General features: G+C 39.0%; 1 protein-coding gene across 3 annotated transcripts in view; it reads right to left on the bottom strand.

Moving 5' to 3' along the window:
- pip5k1ca (phosphatidylinositol-4-phosphate 5-kinase, type I, gamma a) overlaps positions 1–16,818 on the bottom strand; it is a 70,517-nt gene extending 53,699 nt beyond the window's left edge. For all 3 annotated transcript variants that reach the window (XM_030132301.1, XM_030132302.1, XM_030132304.1), the window contains exon 1: positions 16,454–16,818. In XM_030132301.1, the coding sequence (XP_029988161.1) occupies positions 16,454–16,586 (133 nt within the window). In that variant the 5' untranslated portion in view covers positions 16,587–16,818. The remainder of the gene's footprint in view (positions 1–16,453) is intronic.
- Positions 16,819–18,333: the final 1,515 nt, after the last annotated feature.

Here is an 18,333-nt window from a genome sequence, read left to right as displayed (position 1 = left end):
ATCGTATTGTTAATGTGTGCCAGGTCGTTTCATGTACATAGAAGTGCCAAATGATTTTTGGTTCCATTATCGAAAACACACAAAACCATAGAGGGCAGTTTCAAAACAATACCAGCCTAATGAGAACAAAAATTACCAAAATGGAAAAAAATACACTGTGCTGATGCATCACATGTTTATTCATTAAAATCTGTGCAGTTGAGATTATTACATACTCAATAACAAGCAGCTACTTGTCAACACATCATCCTGGCAGAACTATTTTCTCGTGTGGTGTCCGATAACTACTGTGTGATTGGTCAGAAATTTGAAATGGGCGTGGTTTAAAAAGGTCTACAGTTAACCCGCTTTATTAATCCCATAGGGAAATTCAGTCTCTGCATTTTGCCCATAATACACACACACAGTATCTGACATTAGCATTAGCACATAGCACAAATGTCTCTGTTGTTTTGGAGTATGCACAGGCCTTTACTTGCTTTATGTACAAAGACACCTACGAGAGTCAACTGAGGATGGGAAAGTTGACTTTGGACGATAAATGACACATTTTCATAAACCCTCTCACCTTTGTTTTGTTGGTTTTATTCTGGGCTTGCTAAAAATGGCCTCTGTCATTACGCACATTTTTCCTCCCTGTTGTTTCCATGGTGCCTCGATTGAGGTCGACCAACATTTTTTATAACTGATGCACGTGTGTGTGCCTTGAATCAGCTGACAGATGCTGTCTTCCACGTGCCCTCTTACGCTGCTGTTAAATAGGGCATTAGTACAGTCACACAGCAACGTACAATAAATAAAAAAATAAAAAAATCACAGATACATGCGCACACAGAACAAATTCATGAACTACTTCACGTACATCTGCAAAGGGTACAAAAATCAAACTGGCAGCAAGCTAATGTGATGTGATGTGGCATAAGAGAAGGAACAGACAAAACTAAAATAGTTTCAACACAAGAGGAAAAATAAACAACAAAAAGCATGTATTAAAATCTTTTTTTTGCTAGAATTCCACTTGAGGTGTGTCTGCATTATGTGCGTTCCACTAAATCCTCATCTACTGATGCTATGTCTCCTGAGCTTTTTGTTGTAGCTTAGCATGTAATTTTACAATGATAAAAGTGTAATATATACTCACATTTTGAAAATATTTTTGAAGCAATTGATTTTCTGTTTTCAGGGAAGGTTCACAAAAGCAGTCATGTCTATCTTCTAACTTCTAGCCTATTGATTTTTTGCTGGAATGAAAACTGAGTTAGCTGTAGCTGATGTACTCAAACAGAAGCTAACATTAGCTAGCTAGCTAATGTTAGCTCTAGATCAAAAAAGAGGCCTTGGCTCACTCAAATGAGACCTGAATACAGTGAACTCAACATCTGATGTGTTGACACTTTTAAAAAGAATGATCTGAGGACAACTGATCAATAACACTTTTTTCAAAAGGTTTACTCTAATACTTGTGATGTTACTTCATCTGTGGAGAAGGTTTAGCAAAGGATTTATTTCACAATGTTCTGCATGTAGAGTGAGTTCTAGTGGTTCAGTGATGGAGTCAGTTGTTTATTTTCTTTGCCAACAACTTTATAACATGAAAAAGGATGTATTGTGATGAGATGCTGTGAATATAATTCTTCAGTCAGATTCTGCTGTAAACCAGACAACATCCTTTTGGCTTTGTCAGACCTAGCTAGTGGTGCCAGTTCTGTGACAATATTGCCAAAGTGTCAATTTCATTGTAACTTAATTTTAATGACAACATTTTTGTCATGGCAGGTGAATCATGTATAGAACATGTCTGAACCACAAGAATGTCATTAATTTAATTTAATTTAATTTAATTTAATTTAATTTAATTTGCTAGCTAGCTAATGTTAGCTTCATGAAAATGCTGAAAATTATAACCTTTTCTAGGATTCTATTAATTTTTTTTCCAAAATGAGACCCAATTCATAATATGCATACATACTCTACTGCAATTTTAGAGGTTATGCCTTGGATTTTTTGTAATTTATTTGAGATTTTATAGCACATTGTACAAAAGCAGGTCTATAAAATGTACTACACAAACGCTTCAGAGATTATGATGAATCTAAAACAAATATTGACTTGAGCAAGTCACCTAATTGTTAACATTACATTGTGATGCTAGGAAAGAATTGATGTTCGTTCATTACTGACAGAAATGTCTGACCCAGATAGGATCAATACTGGGATTCCCCGAGGATGAGCTAAGTAAGAGGCAGTCTCTGAGATGACTGTTTGTTATCTTGGCAGAGGCTATGTAAAGGCTTTCCAGCTATTGATTAAGTGTTAATTTTTCATGCCACAACAGAGCAACATTTGCTTATTGTGTCAAAGAGCATCTGACCTGACCTACGGGAAACAGAAATCTATAATTCTGTCAAATTTAAAAGAGCAGAAACACCAACGAGGCTGACTACTCGATACACAGAGACCTGTTGTTTAAACTATCGTGAGTTGTTTTGTCAGTGAACGAAGCTCTGGGTTTTTGTAAGATTATCTCTGACAGTGGTGTGAGGATGAAGTGACTGTACGAGGAGAGTCATTGGTTCTGCCATGTCCAAATGTTACAGAGGTTCAGACAGCACCGCCTTGAGCACCTCCCTTTGTTTTTAGAATATGTTAATTTATAGCTAACCACAGACTAGCTCACTTGACTCAGGAGGGTTATGCAATAGTGACGGCTGCTGTGTAGATGGAGCAAAGGCAAACTGATCCTAAATCAGTGTCATCAGTCCGTTTCACCCTTGAGCACTTAGTGGCAGTGGCCTCAGACTGTGTAATTTTCCATGACCACAGCAGTCAGCCAGTGTGGTCCTCATCCTTTGTCTCGGGGTGGAAAAGTAAAGGTAGTAAAAAGATTTCATTCCGTTCTACTTTTATGATTCGTATCCTGTTGATGTTCAAGATATGATGTTTACCCATGTGCAAATCAATTTCCAGACACTGTCTAAACACTAGAGCATTGCCGCATTTTCCACAGTCATTGCACACACCACCAAAGTCAAATTAATGTAAAATCAATATTGAGATCATCAAAACTAACCAGAGCGCTTTCCCCAGATCTAATGGTTGTAGATGGCCCCCGGTGGACTTGTTTGGCAAGTCTTGTCTTTCAGCTTTGTGGTCGTTGTCCACTTATTATTGACTCCACCTTTTACATATTTTTGCACAGTTATGCTAATGATACAGACTGACTTCAAATTAAGTTTTCTTGCTACAGGACCCCTAAACTCATTTATTTCATTGGTCTTAAACAAACTCACTACTATTTTCAACATTCACCCAGTTGTGTGAAATAACAACATGGATAAAATGTAATGTTTTGACAGACACACATCACTTCTTCTTGTGCAAATGATCCACCAAAAAAATTTTTTTGTAACACTGTTTTGCAAAATTACTGCACTTAGCACTGCCCAAGACAAGTGTAGTTTGTTTCAAGAAATATAAACTAGTCCAACAACAAAATAAGTTTTTTACCTCCATTATAGAACAATAGTAGATTTTCCCAGACCCATCTCCAGTACCTAAAATACAGTGCTAATGTGAAGATAAATCTGACTATGCGATATGGTAAGGATAATAGTTTAAAACAAAGTGAACAACAATTTTCACCACCATCATTTAGAACCCAAACACCTTGGACCTCTGAGGAAAAACAAAAAACTATATATACTTTTTTTTGGACAATAATTTCTCATAATAATCTCATAATCAGTAACACATTAAGAACCATTTTAATGTTAACAATTATTATGTTACTGAAAGATGTTCTATTTAGATAGTGAATCAAATCTCCTGTGCAGAAGCAGACGGTCATCAGAAACACACTGTAAGGCGTTTACATTGTCACAGTATCCTGGTTTCTTTCAATGTAATCCAGCCTGTCACAAAACCAGCAAGAAAGCTCCTCTGTGTTTCTGTAACTAGGACATGATGTTACTATGCACACCTGCAGAAAGGACACTCGGAAAAACTGTAATCATAATCTTGATACTAATGTGCAAACACACTTAAAGACATTTAAGCATATCAGTATTTGAGTAAGTCCTCTCAGTTGGCCATCCCTACCCGCCAGCACTATCTGGATGGTGACACTTATAATTAAGGAGTCATCAACGTCCTAATACTAAGCTTTTCAAAGAGGCTTTAAGCGTTGCTCGCAATTATGGGACCCTGGCAGAATAATGTCCTTACAGCTTATCCTTCCTTCTTCTGCATTTAAACACACACACAGAGGCTGTTGTTAATCAACACAGACTATTATGCCAACTACTCATGCACTACAGTCAAATGAGTGGTTGAACTCAGCTCTAAACATGTAACAACGCCTTTAAGTAGCAACCTGCTGGTGTCGACACGCATGTACATCCTTCCCCCTGAAATGTCCCCCTCAGCATTCCTCTGCTTTACTGAACAAAGCACAGAGACGATGGAAAGCTGCTCCGTCCTCTGCTGTCAGTGTGTTATCATACACTTTATACGCTCTGCATAATACAGTGAATGCATGGAGGGAGCAGTGGCTGGAAGGGATGGCTTTTCACTACGCCAACTCATCCATTATGATCAATAGCATCAGGCAAAGAAAGCAGCAAGCTTAATAAAAAGCTTCCTGCCTTAAGCTGGAAGACATCCCTGTGAGACATTTAGCCTGGTGCTAGATGATGAGAAGTACACAACAGAGTCTGTATACAGGCAAATATACAAGACTTTGTTTAGAGCAAAGCAGAGCCTTCATGTGAAATACTGCGAGTCCTGTGGACGAAAGACGGCTGAGCGACCTTAGTTGAGAGGCTAAGGGCACTGACTCCGAACTGAGGGAGTTTTAACTTACAAAAAGACAGAATTATTCTAGTTTATATAAAATCAGTCAGCCTACAGCAGGGTGAACTAACCAAAACGAGTCAGCCTGTACAATTACATAATCGCAAATGCAATTTAAAGGGCCACTGTTTGGTGATATTTTGGATTCAGTCACACTGAGCAGAGAGCTGTACTGACCAAAAAATGATGTATACGGGTTTTTATGTTTGAGTTGAAACAACACACATTACAAATGATCAGTACATCACACTTTCCTTCATAATCAAGAAACTCAAATCGCAAAACCTCTCCCAAGAATTGCATTAACTTTCCACCAAATCGCGCAGTCCTATGCTGTAACAGTATGCTCAACGGTGTTCTGCTAATGTTACAGGGTTGTGCTGTAAACTGCAGCTTAATCTGGCCAAAAAGGATGTAATCATAGCACTTAAAGGGAATGCTACTCTACGTAATACTAATACTACATGCTATCTCCAGTATTTTTAACTAACATATTGCACATAAAGTATTTAGTAATTTTAGGTAAATGAAAAAAAAATGTCACATTTACTTCTAAAATTTAAGATTTAACTTTTTAGCAAAAATGCGTATTTTCAATTCAGCTGACATTAGATAGCCAACTGTATTTAGCTAACTTTACATAGTTAAGTAACAACAACCAACAAAAAATGTAAATCACAAACATTTGAAGTTATTTTAAAAAGCAGATTATTAAAAAGATTCAGATTTGTTGAGAAAATCATTTTAGGTGGATCTGAAGAGAAATGTAACTAATATTTTATTTCAGTAGCACTATAGACAGTCTTTTCATAAATGTGTTTTTATTAAAAAATTACAATAATAATAATTCCAATCTTGTATTTCATGACAAATAAAATCAAAAATAACCTCAAGTAGTTGTCAGTACAAATCAGGATTGTGGTGCAGGTTGAGCAGTGACAGGAATAATCCTGGTTTTCTGTGGTGGTACAGACAGACGGTAGCACCGTAAAACCAGCCCAGTCTCAGTCACTATTACTTTATTATCTCTAATCCCAATTCCATTCTCTCCAGGATGCCAGACTAACTGTCTGGATTATCAGGATAAGATGGCACGAGCGCAAGGGCAGGTGGAAGTCAAGACAGCGTCTGCCTGTTTGTCTGGGCCACAAACAAACAGGCATTTCAACAGAAGTTACATAGAATGTGGTACAAAAGAAGTCAAAATAGCTCTGGTTTTTTCATGCTAATGAAAATTTGACAAAATATGTCATCTGATAAAAATGTAAAAAAGTTATTAAAGTGCCAAACATGCCAGTAATCAGTGTGCAAATCCATTTATTTAACAGATGAACCAACAAGAAGTAGCACCCAATGACTCCAGTCTAACCTAGCTGCCATTCACAGGAGGCAGAGAGGATGTATCCACTTTTCATAATGTGGAATGAACTAAAGGAATAGGAGTATGGGAGAGTAATTTTGCCTAGGAGAGGCCTGGAGGATCAGTGGACTTTGAAATGGAAATTCAAAGTGAGGGGATGCAGGAGGACGTGTCTTTACTGGAGGGAAGCCGCTCTAGCTACTCCACCAAGATCATTACCAACATGATAGTAATAGTAGCTGGTGTTTACACACTGCAGAAAAAGACACACATACACCCAGGAACACCTGTCAGCAACAGAGACATCTACCTGTGTGTGTGGGAATCTGACACCGGGCACACAGTGCACAAACAAAAGACAGGAGTTGTTCCAGTTAATATTTCAATGTTCACAGTTTCTATTAACATTCTCTCCTGGATGCTGGCAGGTGGGAATGGTATTTGCAACAATAAACTGATATGTCAAGGCTTTGTGTGCCTTTTAAGCCCTAAGGATGTCTTTTCTGCTCCTGGAGAGACTGGAGGGGTCGAGTAGCAGCACCCGGTTCAGTAGGCAAAGCTAAAAACAGCCACGTCCTCCTGGCAAAATGACAAACACACACAAGGACTCGCACTTCATTATGCAACATCAGTATGTTTTTCATTACTGAGATCCCAGACCAGAACCAAGCTTAGCAATTGTTGCAGATCTTCAAAATGTAGGAAAAAAGTCATTTTATGGAGAGAGGAGAGGAGAGGAGAGGAGAGGAGAGGAGAGGAGAGGAGAGGAGAGGAGAGGAGAGGAGAGGAGAGGAGAGGAGAGGAGAGGAGAGGAGAGGAGAGGAGAGGAGAGGAGAGGAGAGGAGAGGAGAGGAGAGGAGAGGAGAGGAGAGTTGGAAAAACAAATGAACATTGTGGTGATCAGCCTTGTGTGTGTAATTGCTGAGAACAGCATCTTCTGTTGCTGGTGACACAGTAGAAGGTAATCTGCTCTAACTACAGGAGGAACTCAGTTGCACAACAGTATAATTCACTCTGCTGTCAATCTCAAGTCAGAACGGAAACATCCACAAAGACAGCTGCAAAAATCCCTCCTCTTGTGTCAACAAACAGCTAAGGCTCAAGCTCAATATGAATCTCCTCTGACATCCTAAAGCAGAACACACATGAGGACTTGTTTTTTCTTCACATATATGTATAATAAATTTGTATGACATCATCCACCTGGCACAAACATAATTCTGTCTTGTTAGAATTTGGCCCACTCCACTCAGTGCTTAAAATCCACTTCCACTCAAAAACATTAGTGTCAGTCTTTGAGCTTCAGTGTGACTTCACAGAATCATGTCTGTACATAGTCTGATGCTCTTCTCACATAAAATAAAGCAATAACCACCAAGATACTGGGATCTACTGTGACTTTAGAACAGCTAAAGAATGTTGGCTGTTCTAAAATCACAGTAGTTGTGGCAGTTTATTGTTTTTATAAAACGATTCCTACACATACACAAATACACAACAAAAAAAAAAAAAATGCAATAATGCATTGAAAGAGTATTTATGTATTGTAAGGAATACACTTTCTTCCATGAACAATGCAGTTTTTCAGCCACATTTGGTTCTATGCCTCAAGGCCAGCATCAGGCAGTTTTTGCACACATCTCAGCACCACAGAGCTGTACAAAAGATCAGTGACAGGAACACAGTCTGTATTTCCGTCATGTCTTCATATCCTGACTTTTCCAGCTCTTCAGTTTCTCTCTGTATCTTTCTCTCTGTCTTCCTCTTCTAGTCTATCCATTCAAACTCAAACTGAAATTCACACCAAAACTGGACACAGCAGATTACTGGTAAGTATTTTACCACAGCTTTGTTTTTGGTTTGGTGATGCGTACTACGAAGCAGGATTTGGGATGACACAAGTATTTTGGAGCCACTCAAGATCTACCATGCAACTTTTATGAGTACAGTGTGGAAACCTGAACCTGAACTTAAACTCAATAAGAAGTCAAGTGAAATTTGACTTTTAACCAGAGCAGTAAAATCTGGTAGGAGAAGGTGGAGAAAGGAGACGTTTCAACAAATAAGGTCATTAACTAAACAATTTGATTCAGTGTTGTATTAGAGTTGAAGTGCTGCCCAGCACATAGTATTTTTGGATTTTGTTATATCATGACATCATGGGATTTTACATTAAAAACATGACCATAGCAGCATTGTGCATTTAAATTGTTGTCTTATCTCTTTCACCTTCATCCAAATGTTCTATGACATTGCATTTACGCCTGAATGCCCCTTAGACAGGGCTAAAGTTAGAGCAGCTACACCACACATCCCACCCACAACAGGCTGCCATTTAGACAAACAGACAGAGCACAAACGATTAGACACTGCTATTGTGTGGAGCATCCTCTGTCAGATCATTGGTTACTCAGCAAGGTGTACTCGGCTAATTATGATTTTGTTCTTCTGCTCTTCTATCTCTGCTGCACAGTGTGAGGCTGCCCTGTCAGTGGTTTTCCAATAGAAATCCTTTCCACAGACAGTGTAGAGGCAGTTACAATACCCGTAGAACAACGGACAGACAGACAGACAGCCATAGCCCTTTGTAAAATACAATACAGCAAATAACACAGCCCGCAGCTGCTGATATAGACAACACTTTATAGAAAATTACGCTTTGTGTCGGTGCACACAAAAACAGAGCATGCAGGAAATCGAAAGGCGTTTGTAGGAAGTGTATGGAAAGGGACGAAGGAGATATTTTACTCTGCAACTCAGTGACAGTCACAGTGAGAATAGATTATATGAAATAATTATTTACTCAAAAACTGGAAGAAACTGGAAGAACTAGAGCAATCTGCAAGTGGAGCATGGCTGAGAATAACACACTTCAATTTTTCAATAGTTGACGTCAGAAAAAGAAACCTTGATTTATGTGCAAAGAAAAATACACAGAGTGTATAGATTAACCACAATCTACAGTACAGTAGAAAGAAAAGTACCACCATCAGTGGACCATTTCACAAAATTAGACTTTTTTGCAGTTGCATTTTGTGTTGAATGTTAAAGTGTGGGTGGGCACAGTGGTGCAGTGGGTATCCCCTCACAGAAAGAAGATCCAGCTGGGCTTGGCTGTGTGGAGTTTGCAAGTTCTCCCTGTGTCTGTGTGAGGCACTCTGAGTTCCACCGTCCAAAGACCTGAACCTTAAGAAGTCAACTGGACACTCTAAATCACCCATAGATGTGAATAGGAGAGTGAATGGTAAATCATGGGTGTAAGGGTGTACCTCACCTTCACCAGTTAGTAATTGGGATAGGCTCTGACACCCCAAACACCCTCCTGAAGATTAAATGGTTTGGAAAATCAATGAATGAATGCTGACTTGCATTTACACAATAAAATATCCAAATAAGGGATGAACATTTTCATTTCTATTGGAAGTCAATTAATTGTGACATCATCGCGAGCACATGCCCTTCTATGCAAACTGCAAATACTAATAATATGAACCTGGCCAACCGAGAAGTGAGTGAATGACAAGTTAACATTTAATTGATTGAACTGGACACAGTTCAGCAGGTGGCTGGGGTGAGGATGCTCAGGAAGCTGAACTCTACTTTAAGTAATGCATCTCACCCACTTCACCATCTTGAGGTGTTCAGGGAGAGCATGTTCAGCCTCATACTGATCCCCCCTCGGTCAAGGACTGAACGCAGCAGGAGGTCCTTCCTGCCAGCTGACCATCAGACTTTTTAATATTGCTGAGCAATAAATTACCTCTAATGTTGGTTGTCTGTTGGGATGGGTCAGTGTGGGGTTTTTGGGGGTTTTTTTTGTTACTGCTGTCGTAACCAAATAATTTCTTGCAAAGGATCAATAAAGTATCTATCTCTCTTTTTGTAACACTTTAAACATACACTATACTTAAAACATAGAGCACCCAGACAAAAACAGTACCATAAACATTAGTATCGCATATCTATGAAGCAAAATATAAACCTCCTCCTACCATAAATGAAAAAAGTAAGGAAGAATAAAGAGTCGTCAATTAGTTACTGTTTTAATCGACTCATCGTGCACTAGTGTACACCCTTAATCGAAATCCTAGACACTTAAATACGATTCCAAATTCTTTTATTTTACTCAAAAGATAATTTGCAATTTTTGGGAAGCAACCCTATAGTAAGCATAAACTGAACCTCAGTCGAAGTGCCTGCATCTGTTTCTAAAATATCCAATTTCTGCAACATGATATCTCATATACTCATACATCAGGGTTTCCCCTGGGTTATCTTAGGTGCTGTGATGACATTTTATGTTGTTATTGGACAATTACTGTTGGATAAGTTTGAACTTATCTTAGAATATTTAGAGGCAGATAGTTTGAAGGAAGAAGAAATAAAGCAAAGAAAAAAGTCTTTTCTCCTCAGAGCAGTAGAGAAATCTCAGAATTTCTATTTTGCCATCTTAAGCGCTTTTAAGTGCTGTAAACCCTGAATATATTCCTGCATAGATACTTTGACTTTACTCTGTCAAACAGTATTGATTGTATTTTTAGAAGACAACAGCTTAGGGAAAAAATACATCCAAAGCGAGTCTTCGGCCAGTTTGATGTAAGCTTGACTATCCGATGTTGACATCCTTTTTGGAGAATAAGGACCCTGTTATTTTACTGGTTACTGAATAAATGTAGTAGTAAAGAGCTGACATCCTATTACGTTTAACATACACAAACGCTCTGGTATTCCTCTCTATTGCATTGCATGGCTTTGCTTGCTGACATTTCCACTGTTTCAGTTTTAAAGTACAGTACTGTGAAAACTAAAAGATTGTGTTTGCAAAGCTTTACCTCTTCCAACATCAGTCTCTACGGTTCACAGATGCTTGGATGTGTTTAGGAAAGAAAAAATAATCTAATCATCCCCTGTGTGGGTGGGTATGAAAATTCTGACATCTTCATGCTCCTGTTAGACTGTGTTCATGCTCCTGGCACTGATTATGAAATAATAATAGACTCTGCAGTGGGCACAGTAGCTCATTTAATTGAAAACAGCAGGTCATCGCCTTATTTCCCCCTCTATGGGAAGCTAGGGCAGTATGACACTGCAGTCACGTGCATAGTAAAACAGCACCAGAGCCTTTTACAACTGCAAAGTCACTACGACACAACAAAGTAAAGCCTCTTTATACGTCTCTTGTGGTTATGTCTGTCTCTTCTACTTACAAGTCCTTCCTGTCTTCCTCACTCATGTGCCCGGCAGGTATTAGTCAGAGAAATGAAGGACAGTCAAACAACAAGCACAATGCTCCAGCCTCACTGTGCTGTGTGTTTAAAAAGTGCTGGTGTAGCACACACACCCCAGTTGCAGACAAAATCAGCAGCATGTAAGACGCAAGTGAACTGCGTCATCATCTACGTTAAAAATATTATGACATCAAATAACCTGGCACAGGGTCAAAATCCTATACGAGCTGAATGAAGAGGCCACTGGGATGTAAAGAGACACTGCACCACCCAGAGACACAGGAGGGGAGAGAGCATGAAAAGCACCAGAGAATGAAAAATAAGAAGGAAGCAGATGGAGGGTAAATTCCACAGGAGGCAACCACCCTTTGTGCTTCAGTCAGCAAATGTGACAGGCCATGCCTAAAGGAGGGAAGGGAGAAAAACACAGAGAGGGAGGACGGGTGGGGAGTGACAAATGAGAGGAGGAGAAAAGGGAATCACCTAAAGAGGAGAGGAGAGGAGAGGAGAGGAGAGGAGAGGAGAGGAGAGGAGAGGAGAGGCGAGGAGAGGAGAGGAGAGGAGAGGAGAGGAGAGGAGAGGAGAGGAGAGGAGAGGAGAGGAGAGGAGAGGAGAGGAGAGGAGAGGAGAGGAGAGGAGAGGAGAGGAGAAATGAGGAGAAATGAGGAGAAATGAGGAGAAATGAGGAGAAACGAGGAGAGGAGAAACGAGGAGAGGAGAAACGAGGAGAGGAGAAACGAGGAGAAATGAGGAGAGGAGAACGAGGAGAGGAGAAATGAGGAGAGGAGAACAGAAATGAGGAGAAGAGGAGAAAAGAGTAAAGGATAAGAGAGGAGAGGAAATGAGGAGTGGAGAGGTTAGATGAGTAGAGGAGAAATGAGTAGAGAAAAGAGGAGGAGTTTGGTGTGAGTGTGCAGAGACGATAAGTGGGAGTAATGCTGCTGTGCTGACTGGACACTATGGGCTAAATGAGGTCTGCCAGAGGATGAGGGGCTTTGGATTGGACTTAAATGCTCAGACTGCTGTTTAACAGCCAGCTGTGACACCCACACAACATGAAAGTCACACATTCAGAGCTGTGGATCTGAATGGTGCACAAATGCACAGGATCTGACGTTACACTGGGCTTTAACACTTTGACACGTTCTCATGTAGTATCTGTAGGACGGTTGAAACAGAACCTTTGCTGCTGCCATTTCCATTTACAACTGAAGCACTGAAACAATGATGATCTGATCACATTACTGCAGGTGTAGCCATATAATAAATGCCACTGTAATATCACTTTGACACGAATAGTAACCCAATCTGTGGGTTAAACACATTTCAGCTGAGTGGCCTTTAAAAGCCTATCCCTTAAAGACCCTTTGCTGACAGATGTTGCATTGGAGTCATAGTGTGATCCACACCTACCCCTCCCTACTGCAGGGCTTAACATACAAACTAGCTTAACCCACAAAAGCTTTGTGTCTGAGTAGAAGGCACATGCTACAGTGTCTGTAATACGAACATCTAGAATCGACCAATGCTAGATTTTTATAGCAGGTGCCACATGAAATATAAAGAACTTTAATTCATAAGGCCTTTTTCTACATTATATTCCCTGTTATTTATTATTGGCTTGTAATGGAAAACACAGAAACAGATGAAGACTGTCTGTATTTGACTGATCTATTGGAGAAGCACAACAAACATCTGTGTAAATGTAAGGTCACCTTTACTGTAAAGTACTGCATGTTCACATGAATAAAACCAATCTAATCCAAGATCTAACAGTTCTAAACTAAGTAATGAAGTGTCTGATAATATCGCTACCTTTGAGCTCATACATTCATAGTAGTATTTTTATTTATGTTAAAGACAGTGGTCCGCCTGCCTTAGAAAAACTGCCTTCTTCTTTTTCTTCAGTGGGACTACTTTTTAAGGTCTCATGCAGTTCTAGACGTTATTAGGGGCAGTGCTGCACAGATGATAAGGTATAATTGAAATACATCTTTACGCTGCAATATTTAAAGCCAACTCAGCCTAAAGCTTTAGTCCATTCTGAAATGAATAAATCTTTTGTTAAAGAGGTAAAAGTACTACTAGTGGTATGCTAAAACATATTTATTTTTCTATGGTTTTCAGTGTAATAAGTCAAAACATAAAACATACTACTAAATAAAGCACCTTTAATGTCTGTTCAGCAGCACATGCCTACGCTCTCTGTGTCCAGAATGGTGTCTGTATTCCGCTGCATGTGAAGGTGTATCGAGCAGGCACACTCTTGTGAAATTACCCTGGGTGTATGAGACACGCACCAGCAACCAGGCAAGAAAAAAAGCATCTGCAGCCAAAGGCACCCCACTCCAATTTTCACCCTCCAATACAGCTGAGTTCCAAGTGTAACCGTCATCGCACAACTCGGTGATTCACGAGCCTGTTCTGTGTCGCTGTGTTGAGCTGGACAAAGTCAGCATTTCCCCAGCAGGGAATAAAAAAAACCCAAACTCTTACACTGAGGGGATACAGCATTAGACCCAACATCTGTACATCTACATTTGTATTAAAAACACACACAAGTGTTAAAAGCATCATGAGGCAAGACCATGTTTGATCTTCATCGCTTACTATTAATTAAAAAGGACACTTTACAACAATTTTTACTTGCATGAAGTTGATTTTAATGCATGAAACTAAACCCTTTGGTTAATCCAGGCAGTTGAGACTATCAGCTGTCAGCCAACATACTGCTCCAACCGTGATGTACAACATTACTCCTTATTTCCCCAGGATAAGGTTTACCTAAGCTGGAAAAATACAGATCCCGTGGGTTTTCCTTAGGTTTCTGGAGGGCTTGGGTGCTGTGGTTGAGGATCAGGTGTCATGGGATTTATTTCAACCCCAAGAAAATATCATGTTATTTGACTAAGACATAGGTATTGCTTTTCACAAGGAAGATTTAATCACATGGCTGGCGGGGGGGGGGGGGGGGGGCGTGTCCTCTCACAAGAAAATATTACATTTTACAATAAGATATCAGAAATGCTATATAACATTGTATGACTTTTATTACTATTGTCATATCTGTGTGTACATATTGGAAAAGCTACACCAGATAGTAAATAAGCAACAAAAATATTATCAGCAAATATGATCAAGAGACTAATTAAAGCTATCAGATCTGAGAAATGTCATGTATTTAGTACTGATTATTTGTACATAGACATTAATTTGGCTTTCATTGATGATCATAATGCATTATATGCTGCATCTAAGTGTTGTAATGGTAGAGAGAAACCCTGTATTTCTGATATTTGGAAAGTAAATCTATTAATAATCACTGAAAGTTAACAATAGGCCTTTTTATACACATAGGCATCATTTATTGTATAATATACGAAAAGTCATGATGTTGGAAAATTGTCATTCCAAATTCCCAAATTGAGAGATGCATGTGTATGTGTATGCATTTGTTAACCCTTTCATGCATGAATTATGAGAACCTTAGTAGAGATTTTTTTTTTCCTGAGTGTTTTTATTCCTCTTTAGGCATGAAAAACACACTGTGATCGAATTTTATTTATGAACATATTTTCATGGAGTTACAAAAATGTCCACTCAGTTGGACACCCTGTGTTTAACCCTTTCATGCACGAATTATGAGAACCTTAATCAAAAATTTTTTCTGGAGTGTTTTTATTCCTCTTTAGGCATGAAAAAAAAAATAATGCGATTGAAAACTTTCTTCTGAAAAATAAATTAAAATAAATAAATAAAATAAAATAAAAATATATTTTAAAAAACTAATAATGAAAAAAAAAAAATGTATGAACCTATTTTTCATGAAGTTGCAAAAATGTCCACTCAGCTGGACACCACACGTTTAATTTTTGACACACAGAAACATGTATTTACTGATAAATTGTGTGAAAACTATGGGGAGGGCTTGTGATTCTGGGGGTTTATGCTCAGGAGAGATCTACATTATGTTACCCATTCATGTCATAAAAGATATGTAGTGTCTTAAAACTTTAATAAAGATATGTATAAAAAAAAAAAAAAGAAAAGAAAAGAAAAGAACAACAAAATCCATGAATATACAAGAGAACAGCTGTAGAATAGCTGTCCACTGTAATGACCAATATGCATGAAAGGGTTAATTTTTGAAGCGAAACAAAAAAAACAAAAAAAAAACGTGTATTTAAAACCCATCATCAGAAAGTGGAAAACTATGAAATGAAAAAAAATTCATGCGGCTAATCTGATATTTTCTAACATTTTAATATACTGTAATACTAGTTATTACTCACTTCATGGAGAAAACATGCACAAAAAAAAAAAATGTGTTTTTTTTGATTGAGAAAACTTTTAAATTAGTCTAATGACAATTAACAAATTATTTACACTAAAACATGTTAGTGCAGATCAGGTTTATCAAGAACAGCAAAGTTCCAGTACTGGTATGAACTGCAGGGTATGTGATGGTGCTGTGTTGGCTGATATGAAGCTAAAACAACAAAACCCATGAATATACAAGAGAACAGCTGTAGAATAACTGTCCACTGGAGTGACCAGTATGCATGAAAGGGTTCCAGTGAGTGGCTGACAGACTGTTTTACATCACTAATTAAATATCATTATTAAAACACATATTCCTGGAGAGTGTGGCAGGAAAACCCTAAATCCAGCTGAGTATGTGTTGCCCCAGCAGGTATATACTGTTGGACATATGACAGATTACACATGTTACAGTTTGTTGTGTTACTGCCTGGTCACGACTCCATCCCTGTAGTGCACACACATACACACACACACACATACAGGAGTGTGTATTTAGTGTGTACTGCCTAAGTTTACCTGCCTCATCCATTCATCCTGGTTAGCTAGTAGCCTAGCTTACCAAGCCCTTGCTAGCAAAGATGAGTCGGGACTTTGTGGTCACAGGAGCAGCATCACACACTCGGATGGAAGACTATGAAGATAAAATAACCCCAAACACACATCGGCCCGGTTGAAAAGGAAAGACAAGTACCCATGTCGGCCGCGTCCATCCCGTAGCTGACTCCGACCACCGTGTCCGCATCATCGGATGCTGCGGCCCCGGATAGCGGGCTCCCGTCCCTGGCCTCCGACAGCCCGACCGCTCCCTCGGCTGCTGCTTCCATTCAGCCTCCGGAGGAAAAACACAGACAGGCGAGTCCTGCCAACCAAAGACCCGCAGCGACGGAGGGATCCGGTGGTGTGTGCGGGGACGTGTCTGTGGATATGTGGTGGGAATCAGAAGGACAGACGTACGGCAGTTCTCCGGGACAGTCCCTTCATCTGTGCGGTATTTCCTCACGACGGCGGAACCCGGTCCGCTCCTGTCAGCTCCTCTGCACTGACTGCACTGGCTGCTGAGCCCACTGAGCTGCCGCCTGGCTCTGAGCTGGGCCCGGGGGCGCCCTCTACAGGAGGCCGAGGGAACTGCAGCCTGGAGCCCAGGTCAGCTGCAGAGAACCCAAGATCCACATGTTCACTGACCACTGTGTGCCAGGATTTTAGTTTGTTCTACTTTACATCAGTGGTTCCCAACCTTTTTTTTGGCTCGTGACCCCATTTTAACATCACTAATTTCTGGCGACCCCAGACATTCAAAACGGAGACATTTAATTTGCTAAAATTAATTTGTTTTGGATCATGTAATAGTTTGCTGTACTACATAGTGATGTAGCGTTCACGAACGACTCGAATCTTTTGAACGGCTTTTTGAAATGAACGATGGGAACCGTGTCTTTGTAAAGAACCGTTCTTTTTTTTTCTTTTTTTTTTCTTTTTTTTTTTTATTAACCCTTTCATGCATAGTGGTTACTACAGGGTGTCCCATAAGTCTCCATACATAGGAAAAATAAACGTTTCTTGACATGAACCATTTTTATTTATATAATTTGCTCTATATGACTGCCATTTTGTCGGGAACACATTTCAATGCGCGTCCTCCACTGCTGAAGAACTATAAAGAAGAAATATAAAGAAATACATGTTAGAACCATATGTATTATGTCTCCTATGTATGGAGACTTATGGGACACCCTGTATAGTGGATCGTTATTCTACAGCTGTTCTCTTGTATATTCATAGATTTTGTTGTTTTAGTTGCATATCAGCCAACACAGTGGACATAAATGCACCATCCCATACACTGCAATTCGTACCATTACTGTAACTTTTCTGTTCTAGATAAACCTCATCTGTTGTAACATGTTTGAGTGTAAAATTTAATTGTTATTAGACTGTAATTAACAGTTTTGTTTTGTTTGTTTTTTAAATAAAAAGTTGTTTTGGAAATACTATCTTCATGCAGGTGTGTTAAAATGCAAGAAAACATCAGATTATCAGCAAAGAAAAAATGTTTTTATTTCATAGTTCTCACACAGTATATCGGTAAATACATGTTTCTTTGCTTCTAAAATTAAACACATGGTGTCCAGCTTAGTGGACATTTTTGCAACTCCATGAAAAAAAGGTTCATAAAAATCAATTGCATTTTTTTTTCGTGCCTAAAGCGGAATAAAAACACTTAGGAAAAAAAAACTTAACGAAGGTTCTCATAATTCATGCATGAAAGGGTTAATAACAGTGATTAATCACTGTTGTGTTTTGTGCATCTTTTTCCGTAAGTTTACACACATTTATTGTTCTTATTCTGAGGGAAAATGCACTACAGTTGTTAAGGTATTTAAGTAATTGCAATGATAAATCACTTTTGTGTTTTGTGCATTTTTTCTGTATATTTACCAACATACTGTTCTTGTTCTGAGAATTGCACTATAGTTCAGGTATTTAAGTAATTGCAGCGATTAATCACTGTTGTGTTTTGTGCAGTTTTTCCGTATGTTTATACACATTTATTGTTCTTGTTTTGAGGAGAAT

Source organism: Sphaeramia orbicularis, chromosome 4, assembly GCF_902148855.1.
Source record: "Sphaeramia orbicularis chromosome 4, fSphaOr1.1, whole genome shotgun sequence".
Classification (NCBI taxonomy): domain Eukaryota; kingdom Metazoa; phylum Chordata; class Actinopteri; order Kurtiformes; family Apogonidae; genus Sphaeramia; species Sphaeramia orbicularis.
The sequence above is the reverse complement of the archived record's forward strand: the minus strand, read 5'-3'. Positions and strand labels throughout refer to the sequence as shown.